This window comes from Cydia strobilella, chromosome Z (assembly GCF_947568885.1).
Source record: "Cydia strobilella chromosome Z, ilCydStro3.1, whole genome shotgun sequence".
NCBI lineage: Eukaryota > Metazoa > Arthropoda > Insecta > Lepidoptera > Tortricidae > Cydia > Cydia strobilella.
Window position 1 is genome coordinate 24,029,206 of NC_086068.1, and position 19,124 is coordinate 24,048,329.

A 19,124-nucleotide genomic window follows, 5' to 3' on the forward strand; every position below is an offset into this window, starting at 1 on the left:
ACCTGATGGTAAGTGATGATGTGGTCTACGGTGGAGCACGCTTACCTATGAGATACCTATTAACTCTTGCCTTGAAGAGCCCCAAATTGTACTCATGCGGAAACACAGACTCGGGCAGGGCGTTCCACTCCTTGGCAGTTCGTATAAGAAATGTGGAAGCAAAATTCATATGGGTAAAATTAGATGGTTTCGATGGGAAGGGACATTTATTCTGCAGGCTGATTTCTCAGTAGTACAAAATGCTGATAGAATGACGCATAGCCAGTGGAAAAAAGAATTTAAAAGTACCGGGTGGGGGACAGTCGAGCTCGTCTTCGCCCGAGTCGCACTCGGCCACGTCGTCGCAGTGCACGGCGCACCGCACCTGCGACTGCGGCGCGCACGTGAACTGATCCACCGGGCATTGTTGCGGCCCTGCAATACACAGTATCTTGATCATCTCTTACAATGACACTTTTTATATATATATGCCACATCAAATTGCTTATCACTTGTGCCAAATCAATGACTTTAAATGGCAAAACACGGACGAAGCATTTAACGGACAATCACAACTTTCTGATTTCATAATTGCTTTATATTGATAAGACTTGTTTAAAGCGAACCGACATACAGTAACTTCATTTCACAAAATGCAAACAACAAATTTACCTTCAAAACTAATAACTTAACTTACCTAACGGTTTTTGTTCTAATGAAGTGATTTTTTAAGAGTATCATGCCGTGCAGTGATATAATCAAATGGTGTACATGCACATGCCTATCATTGAGGAAAACAATTTGTAACTTTTTGCCTACGGAAATCGTCCAATACTTACCGCAGTTCAACTCGTCCTCACCGCCAGGGCAATCTCTTTTAGCGTTACATCGTAGTGCGATGTTGAGACAGGAACCGTCCCTGCACTGGAACTGGTCCCTTTTGCAACCAGGGCAGTTCCTCTCGTCGGAGCCGTCTGCGCACTCGGCCGTCCCGTTGCATTGCGCATCGGCGAGCACGCACTGCCCGCTCGAGCATTTATATTCATAAGCCATGCATATTGTGCCTGTCATAATTTATCGCTTAAACCACAACCCTTCACGTGCCAGAAATATGTACAAAACATACTTATTTATTCTAAAGTATCTGTCGGTCTGCAATATTTCTGACTAATGGGACTTATTAGGTATTATTCGAAGTATATGGGTATTATGTTCCCTGGACAATACTGAACATATCAAATTATCATTATTCACGATAGGTATACATGAATGAGATTCGCTATCTACACATGAGATGAGATGTTTACATAATATGTATGTTATCTAAGGTCAAAATAGAAAATCCTTAAACAAAAAAACACAATCTACTCTACACATGTTGAAAATACTCTCTGTTTCTTAGTCCAAGCAACATAATACATAAATTATTAAAAAAAATTGTTAAATAAAATTGTTAGAGGTTAATCGAATTAGCAGGCAAAGCTTGAACAACGGGGACTGGTTTAAGAGGGAACTCATACGGCAATTTTTCTGACAGTAACCATGGTTTGCAGTAAACATGGGAGCTTCTTCTTCTTCTTCAGGAACTAACAATCAATTATTAACTTACTACACGCTGATAGTCAACATTCTATTTGAATATCAGTGAGTCGTGTTTCCACGTATTATGATGTGCTCTAGTGGGCGTAAGCGTTCTCAACCAAGATAATTGATATAATTTTGATATCCTGCATACTTATTCTAGACAAAACCCGTTCACAAAATTATTGTATGTACTACTTAGATAAGTAAAAAAATTGTTTGTCAGAAAGTTTGCCAAACTGATTTCACCTTTTCATATATTACGAAAGATAAAATAAATGAAGTAAATAAAACGTTCACAAAAAAACGAAAAAACTAAGTAAATTAAATTTCAAATTGGGACATAAATTCGAAATCTACAATTTTAGAGTTGTCAAACGTTACTGCCCAACCATCACCTCTTGACTGTACAATTGTACGAATAATTCAAACATAATTTTGAAAAATCATGAATGTTAAAAAAATCAAACCATATTTGCAACCGCGTTCGTCTGAACGGTCCTGACAGTCATGCGTTCTGTCACAATGCTTAGATGCCGGGATGCAGTAGCCATTGTCACATTTGAAGTCGCCTTCACCACATGCTGACGGGTAAAAGAAATCTCGTCTTATACACGTTGACACGTATCAACGGTACAGCGAAGAGGACTGGACCAGGGTACACAGAGGAAGCAGCGTCCTCTTTGCTTTATCGTTGGGTTACGGGACAACCTGTTTTTTGATCACAAGCTCACAGTGATATTGTTGTCTTCGTAGTCTAAGATAATATATCTACTTTTCAAAATATTTAAATAATTAAATAGTAAATGAAAAAAAATAGTTTTATTTAAAGAAATATAACTACTAGACTTTTAATATATATGTAGTAGGATAATAAAATTGAAATTAATGAAAATATGTATATTAAACGGATTATATTTTTACACCAGTTCACTTATTAGATTTAAAACAAAAGCTAAATATGAACCAGTTCTGGCTCTGGTGAGTTGAACTGAAATTTGGCATAGGTAATTCTTTAATTTTACGCACAGCGGTTAGGATACAGCCGGTAAGTAGCCACAGGCACTTCGCGTGGAAAATACGTAGCGTAGTTTAGTTAGTAAATAAAGTTTATTGGAAATGTCTCAAGGAGTTATTGAGTAGATGTACAAATAAAGCAATTAAACGATCAATGAATAGGTAATGAATGTAGGACTATCTTAATTATCAAATTTAATGGAAGCTCATCAGAGCTATATTTACGATTAAAAGAAATAATAGTAAGTATATAAACTATAGAAATTGCAACAAGAAGAAAGAGAAACAGAAGAAGAAAAAGAAACAGAAGAAGAAAAAGAGACGAAAAAGAAAGAGAACTACAAAACAAAACCGAAAACTTTAGACTGCAAGAACTTACGACAATTCACTTCATCGGAATAATCTCCTGGAGGGCAATCGTAATTTCTGTTGCATCTTTGACTTTGCAGAATATACGTTCCGTCTTTGCACATAAACTCGTGGGATGTCAGCGGCGGCAAAGCTAATATTAAAATAAACATGCAAAAAGTTAAAAAAGTGAGATGATTGAAAAGCACACGCATTAAATAAGGTAAGGGCACTATTAAAAGATTCACTTTTATTTATTTTTTATTAATCTAAGTGAATATAATATAATAAAAAGGCACTAATGAGAACACACAAATACCTACGAGTAAACAAATCGAAAACCTTAAGCTACTGAGACGCGAGGACCCCTCTGACGCTATGCTGTACCCGAATTTTATTTTGTCACAACGGTAATGTATCTTTATACTTGTAATAAATAATATACTACAAATATTACAAAAACTTTTTTAAATTCTTTTTAACTATAACACTCCCGTTATAGACTTGAACAAATATCCTGCATTTTTTGGCGCGTATTTAACCGATCAACTAATTAACCGGATTTCGGTAGCTTAAAAAAATAGAAATGGGTACTAAAATTAATATTATATTGGAGGCTATAGTGAAGTACATTTTAAAAAGAAAATGACTATCTATTAATTTAAAAATGAAGTTCTTTTAAAATATTTAGATAGCAAGTTTAGTAAAATGCACACTTAAAATTTGTATTTCGACCATCATTACCTGAGCTGTCATTTTAATATAAATAAAAACCGGCCAAGTGCGAGTCGGACTTAGGCACGAAGGGTTCCGTACCATTACGGAAAAAAACAGTAAAAAAAACACGTTTGTTGTGAGCCCCATTTAAATATTTATATTATTCTGTTTTTAGTATTTGTTGTTATAGCGGCAACAGTAATACATCATCTGTGAAAATTTCAACTGTCTAGCTATCACGGTTCATGAGATACAGCCTGGTGACAGACAGACAGACGGACAGACGGACAGCGGAGTCTTAGTAATAGGGTCCCGTTTTTACCCTTTGGGTACGGAACCCTAAAAAGGACCTTTAAAAGTTATTGTCGTCGTATAAACATCGAAAGAAAACTTAAGGTGTTTGATTATGTCGTGGGTAAGATATATTATTTTAATACTCTTTATTTACATACAAGATACATACAGTGGTACTACGTAAACGAAATTAATAATTGGCTAAAATCTAAAATAGGCCCTTGAGGCATTGTACCAAGAATTCTGGCTGCATTTCCTCGCTGTATCGCAATGCTGATACGTTGTGCGAGGATACAAAATGATACGTTGTGCCAGGATACAAAAATATACAATTACCATAAAATACTACAATTAACTTGAACTAAGGGCTTATTAGAAATGTTTGCTTAATTTTCTCAGCAGAAGGTGCCCATTGCCCTACATAATAGTCTGATAGATCGCGACCTGACTACCATAGAAATACTCCTAACAATACCTACTCGTATGCATTATCCTCGACTTTGTGCTACGAAACTGGGAGCATATTTGACTCGTTCGAGTGGAAGGGCATGACTTGGCTACCATAGTTGTACTTGTTTGTCCACTTTCCTCAAAAGATGATTTTCAAGTTAACATATTGCATTGCAGCCACGATTCTGACGACTCGAATCATCTTCCTTAATGTTCATTATTTAATGTGCGTGCTAGATAAATTCGTATTTTTTCAGCATGCTATATTAACTAAGTACAATGGTATAATGAGATTAAAAATTTAGTGATATAATATATGGCTTTTATTTCTATGTAATAAATGATGTGATTAAGTTATAATAATCGTAGTATGATAAAATAATAATGGGAATATTCTTTTGACCATTAAAATGACGATGATGATTAAAATGCAATCAGTAAAAAATAAAATCAAATAAAAAGAACACTATTAACATTCAGATCCGAACCAAAGTCCTGCGAAGCTGGGAAGAGAGATATTGGCGGAAGTTACTAACTTTAGGTAGGCAAGCATTTAGTTCGGTCGGATAATTACCGAGACAGTTGCGTTCATCGGATCGGTCGGTGGGGCAGTCCACGCGACCGTCGCAGCGTTGGCTCCGCTTGATGCAGGTTCCATAATCGCACTGCCAGTGGTTTGCCGTGCATGCTTTTTAAATAAACATAATATATCAGTCTTTCTGCATTTGGTTCACCAATTTGCATACCTATTAAATAGGTGACCACTTACGGCAACCCATCTCGTCGCTGCCATCGCCTGCACAATCTCTGAATCCATCACAGCGCAGAAGCATTGATATGCAAGTGCCATCTCGGCAGCGAAACTTTCCACTGTTCGGGCATACGTGGTGACCAAACCATGCAAATATACGAGATACTTACCGTTTCAATCCAAAATGAAGCATAAGGAAACGAACATACATTTAGTTAGAGTCAGGTACTGACATGACATTTTAATATATCATAAATATTACGATCGGCATTTTTCTTACCTGCGGGACAATTTATTTCGTCAGACCCATCATTGCAGTGATCTACACCGTCGCACCGTTTTCTTTCTTCGATGCATACATTGCTGTCCCGGCATTGGAAGTCACCGTGTTTGCAGTCTGTACGATATCAATCGAATAGACGTAATACTCGTATGGCATGGAAGGCACTATATTTAAACCAACATCTGTTTAGAAACTAACTCACCGCAACCGACTTCGTCTTCATGGTCTGGGCAGTCGACGACACTGTTACACCGACTCGAGCCCGGTATACATTTGCCGTTGTTGCAGCGGAAGTCGTTAGCACCGCACGATTCTGTGGGCAAATATACAACAATAATCAATGCTTATAACAAAGATAGATATAACTCCGTAATAGATGGATACAGTCTAAGGAAAAAAACGTGCCTCGAAAATCACGAAAATTTGATTCTCGATCAGATGGCGCCACTACCTTTGGCCTACTCTCGTATAGAGGGCGTTGACGGTTTCGTGTGTTATTTAACGCATATCAGTGAAAGGACATAGGTTAAATCATATAAACATAATTAATGCAAAAAAAAAAACATTTATCCATATTTAAATACATTTTATCCTATTTTTATAAATTTTCATTTTTAGTTTTAAAGGGTGTGGATAGATGGCAGTGAATTTACTGTGGTTACAAAATTTACTATGACAGTACCACTCTATCCTATTATATCCTCTTTGCTTATAATAAAAAATAAATAACGTTCTGTACGACCCGTTCCTTTCTCAAGGGAACATAAAACCCTTCCATGACATTATTTGTCACAAAAATGTAAACGAGTACCTAAGTACACTGCTAATTTTACTGCTTAATTAATAACAATTCAATAATAATCAATTTTAAATCAAACGTATGAAGGATTAAAGCATACATACATATAAATATTTAGTTTCTATTTAGTCATTTTATTAGGGTGTGTAACTATCATACATCTGTTATAATGCCATTTGATACATATATCATTATATATTACAAAAAAGTTTTTTAATACATTTTTTTTGTTATATTTTAATTTCGTCTAAACTGTCATTGATACTCGTATAATGCCTATTATAATATAATTTTTAACTAGTATATAGACATCTTTTATAACGCATTTTGTTATATAATATTTTTGTATAACGTAATACTTTGTACATTTACCAATTATAAATATATATAGACGAAGGGGGCCCGGAAGGCTGGGGCATACCTCGCCCAGCGCATTGGCGTTGCCGTTCAGCGCGGCAACGCAGCCAGCCCTCTGGACACCCTACCAGACGGCACAGACCAATTTATTATTTGTAGGCTTGTACTTTTAGTTTAGTTTTGTTTAGTTTATAGTCTAATTTATTTCTGTTAGTTTTAATCTATTAAAATATATATATATATATATATATATATATATATATGTGTACTATATTAAATAGTTTGAAATATATGAGTAAATATATATGGTATAACTATAACATCTTTCGTCATTTTTATTTCTTACTGTTTTTGCTAGCTGTTTTATTCTAGGGAGTTCGCAGATCTACTCGAACCTAACTCATTTATTCAAGGTGTTAGTTTCTGCGGGGGCCGCAGTTCTAACCATACCTAATATTCTTTTTTGCTAGGTACTTTATTATACGGGAGCTCGAAGTTCTAACCTAATCTAACCCACCTTTTGTTAGGTACCTACGTATCGTTGTGCGGAGTCGCAGTTGTAACCTAACCTAACCCATTTATGTCATGCAACTATTTATGCCACACAATTTAATAATTATGTGATGTCACTTGCTAGAACAAATAATATGCTTTAGATTATGTAATCATTACAGCGAATGTATATTATACGAAGTGCAAATATACCTTACAAGCTATTGCCCGCGACTTCATACGCGTGGATTTGTATGTTGGTGGTTATATATGGTTGGTGTAACTATTGTCCAGGCGGGCAATAAGAAACCCAGCAATACTTTCCAAAATTTATTACTAGGTTTACAGTTTGAATTAAAGTTACGAAAATACAGAAATAGGCTCTGCGCAGCGAGCGCCTGCGTCAGAGTATGCCCGTCGACATGAGCATACAACGCATGAAATTTGTCTTTCACAAAGTACAAATTTTCAAGCCCCTAACTGAAAAAATTGTTCTCGATATAATCCCTCTCAACTCAACACTTAGATTTTCAAGTCCACTATTTAAAAAAAAATGTTCGCTCCCGCTCGCTGCAAACTTTATTAATACAAACTTTTCAAACACGGTGCAATCAGTTTTCGTCTATTTTAATATAATGCCCTTTTACCAAGTTTCATGTTCCTAGCTAAAACGAAAACTTGTACTACATATAAACTTACATCCCCTGTTTAACACCCTTAGGGGTAGAATTATTAAGAACGTTGAAATAACTTTTTGTGTAATATTATACAATGCCTTTCTAAGAAGTTTCAATTAGCATTTGTAATGGATTCAAACTTTCAACCCCTTTTTAACCCTTTTAGGGGATGAATATTTAAAAACGCTTAAATTACTTTTCTTGTATTCTAATAATATGCCTTTATACAAAGACTGAAGTCCTGTACTCAAAAAAAGGTTTGATCACCATACAAACTTTCAACCTCTTTTTTACCACCTTGGGGGAAAAATTTTCAAAAATGCTGAAACAAGTTTTCTTGCCTTTTAATTAAATACCTTTCTACGAAGTTTCAAATTCCTAGCTTAAAATAAAATTTGAACCCTATACAAACTTTCAAACCCTTTTCAACCCCTTTAAGGGTGAATTTTTAAAATCGCTGAAATTACTTTTCTTCTATGCTAATAACCTTTATACAAAGATTCCAGTCCCGCACTCAATGAAATGTTTGATCTCAATACAAACTTTCAACCCCCTTTTCACCACCTTATCACCACCTTAGGGGATGAATTTTCAAAAACGCTGAAATTAGTTTTCTTGTATTTAGTAATATGCCTTTATAAAAAGTTTCAAGTCCCGCACTAAAAAAAAAAAGATCTCCATACATACTTTCAACCCCTTTTTCACCACCTTAGGGGATGAATTTTGAAAAACCCCTTCTTAGTGGATACTAACGTCATAAAAGCTACCTATTGTGAAAAATTCAGCTTTCTAGGTCCAACGGTTTGGGCTGGGCGTTGATTTAAGTGAGTCAGTCAGTCAGGACTTTTACGTTTATATATGTAGATGACCATTATACCAAGAATAACATTATTTGTTCCGTTAATTAGGTGTATTACGGTAGCATGCCATTTATTACGTTATTCTAAATAACGATGTATCAAACTATAGTATATGAATAGTAATTATAAAAACCCGTAGGGGTCGGATCAAACACTAAGTAATTAAGTCCGACTCACGCTTGACTGCATATTTCCAATAAGTTTTTCTGCGTTATGTTTTTCATATGTGTAGCCACAAGAACTATTTTGTGTATTTTTTTTCAAATTTTAGACACAATAGTTTCGAATTTTTTGGCTATTTTCTTAAATAACTTCTAAACTATTTATTTCAAAATTACAAAAAAAGATATTTGAGAGCTCTTTCATTTGATATCTAACACGATATAGTCTGAAAAACTTTATTTTTAAATTTTCTCATTTACTCCCAAAAGTGGCCCCCATGTTTAAAATTCATTCGTTTACGTTACATGTTCGTCTTTGGGTCACAAACTTACATATGTGTACCAAATTTCAACTTAATTGGGCCAGTAGTTTCGGAGAAAATAGGCTGTGACAGACGGACAGACAGACAGGCAGACGCACGAGTGATCCTATAGGGTTCCGTTTTTTTTCCTTTTTAGGTACGGAACCCTAAAAATGTAGTGCACCCCTTTTATTGCCAAAGATAAGAATAAAGCGCCATCTACACACAATACTCTAAATCAATAAGCCGTGGCACCGACACAATATGCCCAAGTGTAGTAGTAAAAGGAATCCGTATTCCTTTCTCTCTCTGTTTCACTAGTAGTAGACCTATCGCAAATATACTCGGGGTATCAACTAGAGATGGCGCTACGTATTAAAGAATTCTTGTGATCTGAGTGTTTCTTGTATTTAAATCGGTTGACTAAAATTTACCATGTTACACTCGTTTTATCATAAACAGGTACAGTCACCATCAAATAGATGTGATGTGACGGCCAAAGTGGCCAAAATATGTCAATTCTCCTCCTCCTACCTATGATGCCACCCGGTCGGTGATAAGGACAAAGCATGGCACTATTTTCTCATTCCTCTTATAGGAATCATGATAAGACTATCTTTCTCTATCAAAGAGTGTCAGGCCCTTGGTGTCAGGCCCTTGCGACATTGGCGACAACCATAGATAACCGTCATATTGTAAAAAAGAAAAACATGTAAATCGATGTACTAAGTCGAGTGGTGTATCATTTTATAGGTATTTGAAAATCGTCTTTAATAGGTCTCTTCAATCATTGTATGTTTGAATTACCATTTACATAATATTGTCTTCGGTTACCGCGATAGCTACTCATGAAATAAAACTATGAAAACGGATCGCGTATATTGAATTTATACATCCCGACGTTTCGAACCCTTTACAGCGTTCGTGGTCAACGGGTGACTGAGGAAAGCGAAAAAGAGAAAATCCATCTTCCCTAATAAAGTTTGGATATTTCTTAATCTCAATGGTCTCGCGCAGCATTCTGGGGATGTATCGCTTCTCCTTGGCAAGAACCAGTTGACCACGAACTCTGTAAAGGGTTCGAAACGTCGGGACGTATGTATTATAAATTCAATATACGCGATATAATCCGTTTTCATAGCTTTATTTCATGACCATTTACACTTCTTTTTTGTGTTATTTAGGTGTTTTTAATATACCGGTTGATTTCTTATAAGGTTTTTATAATAACCCATGTTTTTTGTTAGTGCGTAGGTAAAATGTTGACGAAGACGACGAAGTGTTGTTACTACACGTTAAACTACACTGAAAAAGTTTTGAAAAAGGTAACGTGCCTATTTACAACATATCAAAATATACAAATAAAGTTACGTTAACATTAAATCAATAAACACGATTTCATAATAAAAATCATTAAATAAAAAATTAATCGCACAAGATAGTAATTCCCTATATGTTTTTTTATTATACATTCTGTCTTTACCGATCGTCATAATATAAAGTCAAGTAAATAAGCTTTCCAGAAAATTATTGTTTCGATTTTCAATGCAATCTACTTCTCACCACATACCTCTCTCTTCGCACGCTGGCTCATCAAATTTTATATCGAAACAAGTACTTTCAGACAAACGGGTAAAGTGTGATCACGTTTTCACAGTCAGTGCATGTGCTTTAACATAAATCGACAATAAAAAAGAATGCTCTCATTTCAAGGAAAAATCTACATTTTTTCCAAGCATAAACATTTTCAGAAACACCTTTTCGTATTTAAAATTCCACAGCCCACCGTGCAGACGAGCCTAGTACGTGCTATACTTAGCACAGCGCGCTAAACAAGACAATGTTCTCGACTTCACCTGGCGGCTTTTGGGCTTTAACATATAGCCGTAATATTATGTGGAGATCAATGAATTTCGCATCATATGTACTTGTCATTTTATGTAGTACGTTACGTATCCGCAATTTGGAACCTATCAGTGTTCTTAAGCTTAGAACTCCTTGGTCTAGGGTGAAAATCTAATTAGTTAAACTTGGAGAACCCCATCGTTGCAGAAGACGACCCGTATCTAATCAGTTTCTTTCCCGAGGCTGTATGCCCAGGATTGTTCGTGCTGTTATAGCGTCGTTGGATTCAATTGAGCTGTAGGTGACGATCCAGCTCTTGCACACCGCAGTCTAGTCTCTCATCAGTCTATCAATTATCTAATATATCGGAAGCATATCATACTTTTACTGGTGTGGTTAGGAAATACACGAGTTAATTCCACCTTTTCGCCCTAACCAACTAGAAGTGGGGAATTAATTCATCTTCATTATCAATGTGAAAATTTGGATTGGACGAGCAAAATTTGGATGTAGATTAACGCAACTGGACGCATAACTCGTTATTGCCTGTAACAGTGGACAGGCAAAAAAAATTAAAAGCAGTAAGATGACGGTTTTCATTAGTACCTGCACGAATATTGCCGTTTAAAACGATGATAAGACACAAAAATAGAGGAGATAAATGTATGTAGCTATTATCTTATCCCTCTTTTCACTAAATTTGTTTGGCGTTTTTAATCCCACTATTGTAAGATGCAAAGTTTCTCTTAGCCTTCTGACGGGAGGTCGAGTATCTGTGAAGTGTTTAATAGTCCACCTCCGCGCAGCGACTGCTCATCTTTTTGGACAACTTCTTAAAACACCTTGTGTATTCGTCGCACGTCATTACACAGACTAGGTATGTTCGGGATTCTTAACTTTAAACATGAAACTGAGAAGTCGTTTATTGTTTAACTAATTTCAAGAGCTCGTATGACTCGTATCTAATGCATTCCCGCACCCAAAACCCCGGGGTATGGTGAGTACCTGCATACTAAAGCAAAATTTTCAAGAATTAAGGTTCGAAAATAATGTGTCCACCTATCCCACCCCGTCTACATACCTACTGCGTTTTGTTTAAAGTGTATACCAGAGTGCATAGTATTATTTAAATAGGTTTATGTCTTTCACCCCCGACACAAAAAGAGGGTTGTTATAAGTTTGACCGCTATATGTGGGTGTATCTATTTGTGTATGACACCGTAGTTCACGTGTACAGTAATCTAGAATATGAATTAAATAAATCTAAATTAATCTAAACATGTTAGTTAAAGATTATAATTAAAACAGTAACTGTACCTAGGTAGTTATGATTCGAATCATTTGAAAATGTAATCCTAAGTGTAAAACAATGCATCTTTGAATAATTACATACCAAGCCGCCAAGATTTTATTTATAATATATAGTGGTTATTAACCATTCTGCGTAAATGACGTAAACTTGTAGCGATTTAGGGCGCATGCGCAGGGCTCGGCCAGAATGCATTTCAATGAACTCATAATAGTATTTATTGTTATCGCCAGTGTAGTTACAACACGATCTGTGCTAAGACTAATATTCTAAAGGATAAGCTTAATAAATAATTATCACTTTGGAATGGCAAAAACGGACCCTTATAGTTTCGTTATATCCGTCTGTCCGTCCCAGCCAGAGCTGTCCGTATGTTACAGCCATTTATCTCAAAAACTATAAGGTTTTTTTTAATGTTTGGAACATAGATGTATTTTGTGAGCCGCTATTAAGTAGAAGTTACCTAAAGTTAGACCAAGATCATTCTGCACGATTTTGATAGCACACGCATTGGAAGTGTAATTTATACGTCATAATTTCATAGAAGTTTGACGTTAAAAATAACGCACTGCCTGTCCTATCAAAATCGTTGCAGACTTGTCTTGGTCTGCCTCTAAAATATATATTTTAAGAGGATACTCCATTCATGTACCTAAAAGTGAAAAAATGAATATCAACTTGTGACACATCATTTGATAGGTGTTTAAAAATAAGGTTATTATTTCAAAAAAGTTTTTTTTTCGAGAGCTCTTCTCTGATCCATTTCCGCACCCAAAACCCCGAGAGTATGGTGATTACATACTAAAGCAAGATTCTACCTACATATAGTTCGAAAATAATGTGTCCACCCCACACCGTCTAACTTCTGAACCAGGCGTATTAATATGAAAAAAAAACCGGCCAAGTGCGAGACGGACTCGCGCACCGAGGGTTCCGTCCTTTTTATTATTTATTGTTATAGCGGCAACAGAAATACATCATCTGTGAAAATTTCAACTGTCTAGCTATCACGGATCATGAGTTACAGCCTGGTGACAGACAGACAGATAGACGGACAGACGGACAGCGGACTCTTAGTAATAGGGTCCCGTTTTTACCCTTTGGGTACGGAACCCTAAAAAATACAAGAAAATATAGCTTATCAAATAATTTCCAACAAAAATAATCACTAAAAACATTTTCATGTAAAAAGACGAAACCATAAGAAGTTATGAGATCTCTGGTAGAGTAGAGCCAAGCTTCTTACTCTATGTACAAGCCCTAACTTCACAAAATCTACACCTTAGTCAAATTATGTGACATGGACGTAAAATTGATTCACTATTAATTATTTTTTATTATTTAGTCCTTGTAGTAACGAAACGGTCAAGCCACTTAATTTGACTAAGGTGAAGAACTGTAGTTTGTGAATGGTAATTCGATAAAATAGATAGCTCCCTATATTTTTCCAACCGCATGTAAACCGTTCTAAGCGTTCAACATTCTTGAAGCGCTGGTGGCCTAGCGGTAAGAGCGTGCGACTTGCAATCCGGAGGTCGCGGGTTCAAACCCTCGTACCAATGAGTTTTTCGGAACTTATGTACGAAATATCATTTGATGTTTAGGTACCAGTCGCTTTTTAGTGAAGGAAAACATCGTGAGGAAACCGGACTAATCCCAACAAGGCCTAGATTCCCCTCTGGGTTGGAAGGTCAGATGACAGTCGCTTTCGTAAAAACTAGTGCCTACGCCAATTCTTGGGATTAGTTGCCAAGCGGACCCCAGACTCCCATGAGCCGTGGCAAATCCTAGAGCCGTCCTAATTGTGAGGTAATTCCAATATTTACTAAAAATGCTTAATGATTAACATAGTCATAATATGCCTATAAAACTGGAGTAATGAACGGTCAATTGCGAAAGCTTCATGTATTGTATGAATACGAAACTACATTGGACGTCGAACAGAGAGTCGACAGACAACATTTCGAATAAGCCACCGAAATTCCCGGGCACTGTTTAATGTGTGTATGCAATTGTGCATACTACAATACCCAGATTGCTGTTACTGGATCGAAAACAATTTTTTTTATGAAATCTGATATCCACTCTTTATTTACTATTTTGTACGGGCAAAGGCATTTTAGAATGTACAGTCTGGGGAGAAGAAAAGAGAGTCCTTTTTTTCTTTGACCATCAGACAAAGTTACGAATGTGTTTGATTAACTGTACTTTGAATATAGATTTCCTTGATTATACAGCATTCCACAATTTTGACGAAAAACAGCTATACATATACATGCGCACTCACGCTAAATAACATACACGCGGAGTGTTAAAGGAAGATAAATAGGGCAGTAGTTATTTTTATACTTAACGTGGAACATTGTCTAATTTAATATCTACTGGTACTTAACAAATTTAAATAATTTTGCTAGAGCAACAATCAAATTTACTATTAAATATTTTAATTGGTGTTTTTTTAATGTACATAGTCACTAAATCATAAACTGAATATAGATTTGGTATATATACAATATATGTCGTGTCGTGTCCAGATCATAGCTTTATATAATTTCATGAAATCCTAATTTAAAATTGATCACTTTATGATATGGTTAGGTTAGGTTTGGCTTTTTCACGAATTTTCGTAAAAGTAATGGTGCATATGGTTTTATAGGTTCTCGGGGTGCTGATTTCAAAAATTAATACCATTTTAGAATCCAATATATTGTGGACTGTATACAGTTTTTCATAAAAGCCGTCATGGGTATCGTTTTATAGGTTGTAGAGGGTCCGAGTTTAGATAATGATGATCATTTTAGAATCCAAGTTGGCGGACATGTACCTACTTTTACGTAAAAGTCATATGGCTATCGTTTTCTAGGTCCTCGGGGTGAGGATTTCAAAAATTCAGACATTCATTGACTGGATCGGTACGCAGTTTAGCGGGACCGCTATCACGAAATAATAAGTGACCAGGCCTTGCCCTGAGCATTGGAGGCGCCTTCTGTATTCGCAGCAGACTATATACCTACAACATTTCAATATTGATCTCAGAACATGTCACTCGTACTCCTATTGATATTTTAGGTGGGTAAGAAATGAAATGAAATGAAATGAAATGAAATGAAATGAGATGAAATGAAATGAAATGAAATATATTTATTTGCATTAAGTGTGGTAACATTCATGGTCATAATATGTAAAATTAGATCACACACTTAGCTAATAATAAGCATGCAAATTTTTTTTTTAATGCCTAAACTATACAGACTAACAACTATAGGTATTTAAAATATTTACAAACATGCCATGATTTAAAAATTAAATTAATACAACATTATATTACAAATATAATATACACAACAAACATAAACATTATATTATTAATATTATATTATTAGGTATTCACATTTTGAAATTAGTATTAGTTGAATACGTTGTAAAATTTTAGTGCTAACCACCAATTATGTGTTAACTTGTTGCTATTGGTGGGAACCTATAATTGGCTTTTTGTTATTTACTTATATAACTATTGTATAATTGATAGCTGTTGGTTCTCCGAAAATAAATAAATAAATAAATAAATAAATAAATAAATAAATAAATAAATAAATAAATAAATAAATAAATTTCAAACATATTGTTCATGTTAAATGCTAAATAAATAAATAAGGACAACACATTTTATTCATCGTTATAAGATTCTATAAATTCATTCATTGTATAAAAACATTTTTCTTTCAACCATTTAAATAGATGCCGCCTAAAATGGGTTATCGATGGTTGTTGTCTTATTGCGAGAGGTAAATTGTTAAATATTTTTATTGACATAGAGTGTCAATTTTTCCTCTGTAGCGCGCTTCTACATCTCGGCATAACTAATTTTGTAGGATCTCTGGGTCTGAGCCTAGGGTGTGTACTAACCGTTGTATATAAATGAGAATTTGTGTATACAAATATTGCGATTTCAAAAATGTATAATCCAGTGAGAGTCAAGAGGTTAAATTTTTTAAACAAAGGCCTACATGGTTCCAGACGTCCTTTCCCACTTATGGCTCTTACAAATTTCTTTTGGACTAAGAACACTTGCCCTATATAGCTCGCATTACCCCAAATTATTAGACCATACCGTAATTGAGACGCAACATAACTATGGTATGCTGTTAGGGCAACTTTTTCACTAGCAACCCGGTTTAATTGTCTTAAGGCATATGTGAATTTTTCTAATTTGGTGCAAATGTCTATATGGTATCTCCACTTACAATGACTGTCTACCAAAATACCTAAAACTTTGGTGACATAAACCTCTTCAATAATTTCATCTTTACAATGAATATCTAACTTCGGAGTTTGTGTTCGTATATTGCAGAACTGAATGTATTTCGTTTTATTTATGTTTACTAACAAATCATTGTCTTCCAGCCAATTACATATAGAGTCAATAGCAAGATTTATATTATTCATAAAAGCATTGTCATTAATGTCATTAGAAATTACGATTGAAATGTCATCTGCAAATAAAACTGTCTTATGATTACATACTCTTGGAAGGTCATATATATATAGTAAAAAGAAGAAATCATTTCATAGTAAAACCCATAGTATAGTAAAAAGTAAGTTTCATATGCCATTGTTTATAAAATACTAGCTGTAGGTATAAGAGTCATAGGTATTCTGAGCGGTGTTTAAAAAAAATAGAGTCATGATATTCCAATACTACCTATAGATTCGACTGTTTTCAGTATACTGTGTAAAAGCGGACCTACTAAAAATCTGCAAAATTGAGAAGTGAGCTCTAAAACATACTAAACTTTTGCTTGTATGAGGTACCGAAGTACGCCCGTAAATTAGATTTCTGTTTCCCGAACGTAGATAGAAGGTAACGATATTTATTAAAAGCTTTCTGAGGTGGTTACCCCTCATATTGTACAAAAGACTTCATAAAAAGTGGTAACACAAAATATTTACAATGGACCGCGGTTGTTTTAGCTGTCACTTGCTCAAACTCCTGCACCGACCATTTAAGTTTATGGTTCAATCGACGTTGATTCACTGTTAAGCCAGAAAATGGAGATCAACGACACCAATGCTTGCAATTGCAACGATGTTGATGCAATCGGCTTTTCTAGCCATAATCAGATGGTTATTTTATTTTTTTAGGTTACTTATTTAGGGTGGTGTTTCACTGAGCACCATCACCAGTTTACATGGGAGCTTATTGTCTCTGGTCTAGCCCTATTATATGCCATCTTTTTAGCCTTGTTATGTAGTCTTATTCGTTTAACAGGTTTCTGGCTAATTCGTTACAAGTCTTTCCTTGTACTTTTTGCAGTATTCGTTTACCTCTTGTTTTATAGTTGGTATCTCTGTGTATTTATGTATTTCACTATTTCTAACCAATAATGGTGCACAAGTGATCATTCTTAGGGTTTTGTTTTGGAATCTTTGAAGTATTAATAGGTTTGAGTTGCTGGCTGATCCCCACAGCTGTATTCCATATGTACATATCGGTTTTATTATACATTTGTATATGAGTAGTTTGTTGTTGAGTGTTAGATTTGGTTGTCTTCCAATCAGCCAGTTTAAGCTCCTGCATTTGATATCTGCTTCTTTTATTTTCATCTTGATGTGGTTGGCCCAGGTCAGTCTTCTGTCGAGGTGGAGTCCTAGATATTTGACGCAGTTTTGGCTAGATGTGTTTGTAGTTTTTGTGATGCGATTTCAGGTTTTTTGTCAGTAGAGAGACAAGCTGTGTCATCCGCGTATGTTGCTGTGACCACTTCATCAGAGAGGACTAATTATAAAAAGGTAAAGCGTCTTTCTTCCCTTTCTTCCACCGCGATACAACCGGCTGACGATTTATTTAAATTCACAATAGCATCTAAACTATCATCTGACAAAGTATCAAACGGGAGGCGATAACTAAATATTTTTATTTATTTTATGTGTTTCGTGGCTGCCATTCCTCAACCCACCAACGGAGCGGCAGCTGACGTCCACCAGGGTTCATCATACATAGCCGTTAACCACTATACGAGTTATCGCTCGGGAGGCGATTGGTCATGGAAATCTGTTCCTGGCTCGCGGTGTATATTTCAGGTGCAGTTACCGCCGTCAGTCTTTAATAAATATCATCATCGTCCTATTTAATGCTGCAATGTAATTATCCACTCACGTGCCCTGCGCAACTACAGTTGCGTTTTGTCAAAACGCAAAGTGCTCTCGCAACCCTAGTTGCGAGGTTGAGTTCCAACGGTTTTTAATTGATACCTATGTCGAACGTGCGAAGAGCGCTTTTCTGTTGACGACTTAGTTAGGTTATAGGATTAATGTGCCAACATAAGAAAAAAGTAATTAAACAGTTTGATTCTGTCGCTCTGCCCGTGGGTTTGTTTACTTTTGTAATGAAAACAAAAGACTATATATTGAATTGGTAATCGGCGGCTCAGAACGACATTCGTTTTTCGGGTAAAATCGGATGTAATCGCGTAATAGAAAATAGCAGTCTCTTACTGATTTAGTTGCAATCCAACACCCAAAGAGTGCAGTCGTATTTTCAGCCTTAAACTATATGTATAAGAGTAGTTAATACCACCATAACAATAATATCACAATTTTCCAATTGTATAATTTTACCATATGAATTGAAATATGTGACTGGTATTATCAACTCTATATAATTTCAAATTTGTTTTCGAACTTCAAATTCTGATTCTATTTCATTTAGATTATGACAAAAAGTCAAATCGCAATATAGTCATCAACCGAATATTAAACATAATGTCAGATTAGGGCTTATTTTACATTGAGACTATAGGTATCCTTAACTTTTTGCGGTAAGTTTAAAACTTTTTGTGAGTTAATAAGAAAGCAGTACAGCTGTATCACCTTCGCGTGTTATTGCCGATACCCGATGTATC

At 35.4% G+C, this 19,124-nt stretch overlaps 1 protein-coding gene across 17 annotated transcripts in view; it reads right to left on the reverse strand.

Moving 5' to 3' along the window:
• Nucleotides 1-19,124, reverse strand: part of LOC134754140 (basement membrane-specific heparan sulfate proteoglycan core protein) — a 319,966-nt gene that overhangs the window by 92,876 nt on the left and 207,966 nt on the right. For 10 of the 17 annotated variants that reach the window (XM_063690229.1, XM_063690230.1, XM_063690228.1 and 7 more), the window contains 6 exons: nt 5,623-5,733; nt 5,418-5,534; nt 2,957-3,079; nt 2,031-2,144; nt 819-1,043; nt 289-414 (listed from right to left, as the gene is read on the reverse strand). In XM_063690229.1, coding sequence (XP_063546299.1) covers nt 289-414; nt 819-1,043; nt 2,031-2,144; nt 2,957-3,079; nt 5,418-5,534; nt 5,623-5,733 — 816 coding nt within the window. The remainder of the gene's footprint in view (nt 1-288; nt 415-818; nt 1,044-2,030; nt 2,145-2,956; nt 3,080-5,417; nt 5,535-5,622; nt 5,734-19,124) is intronic. The other 7 variants (XM_063690227.1, XM_063690238.1, XM_063690236.1 and 4 more) reach the window with 5 other exon arrangements.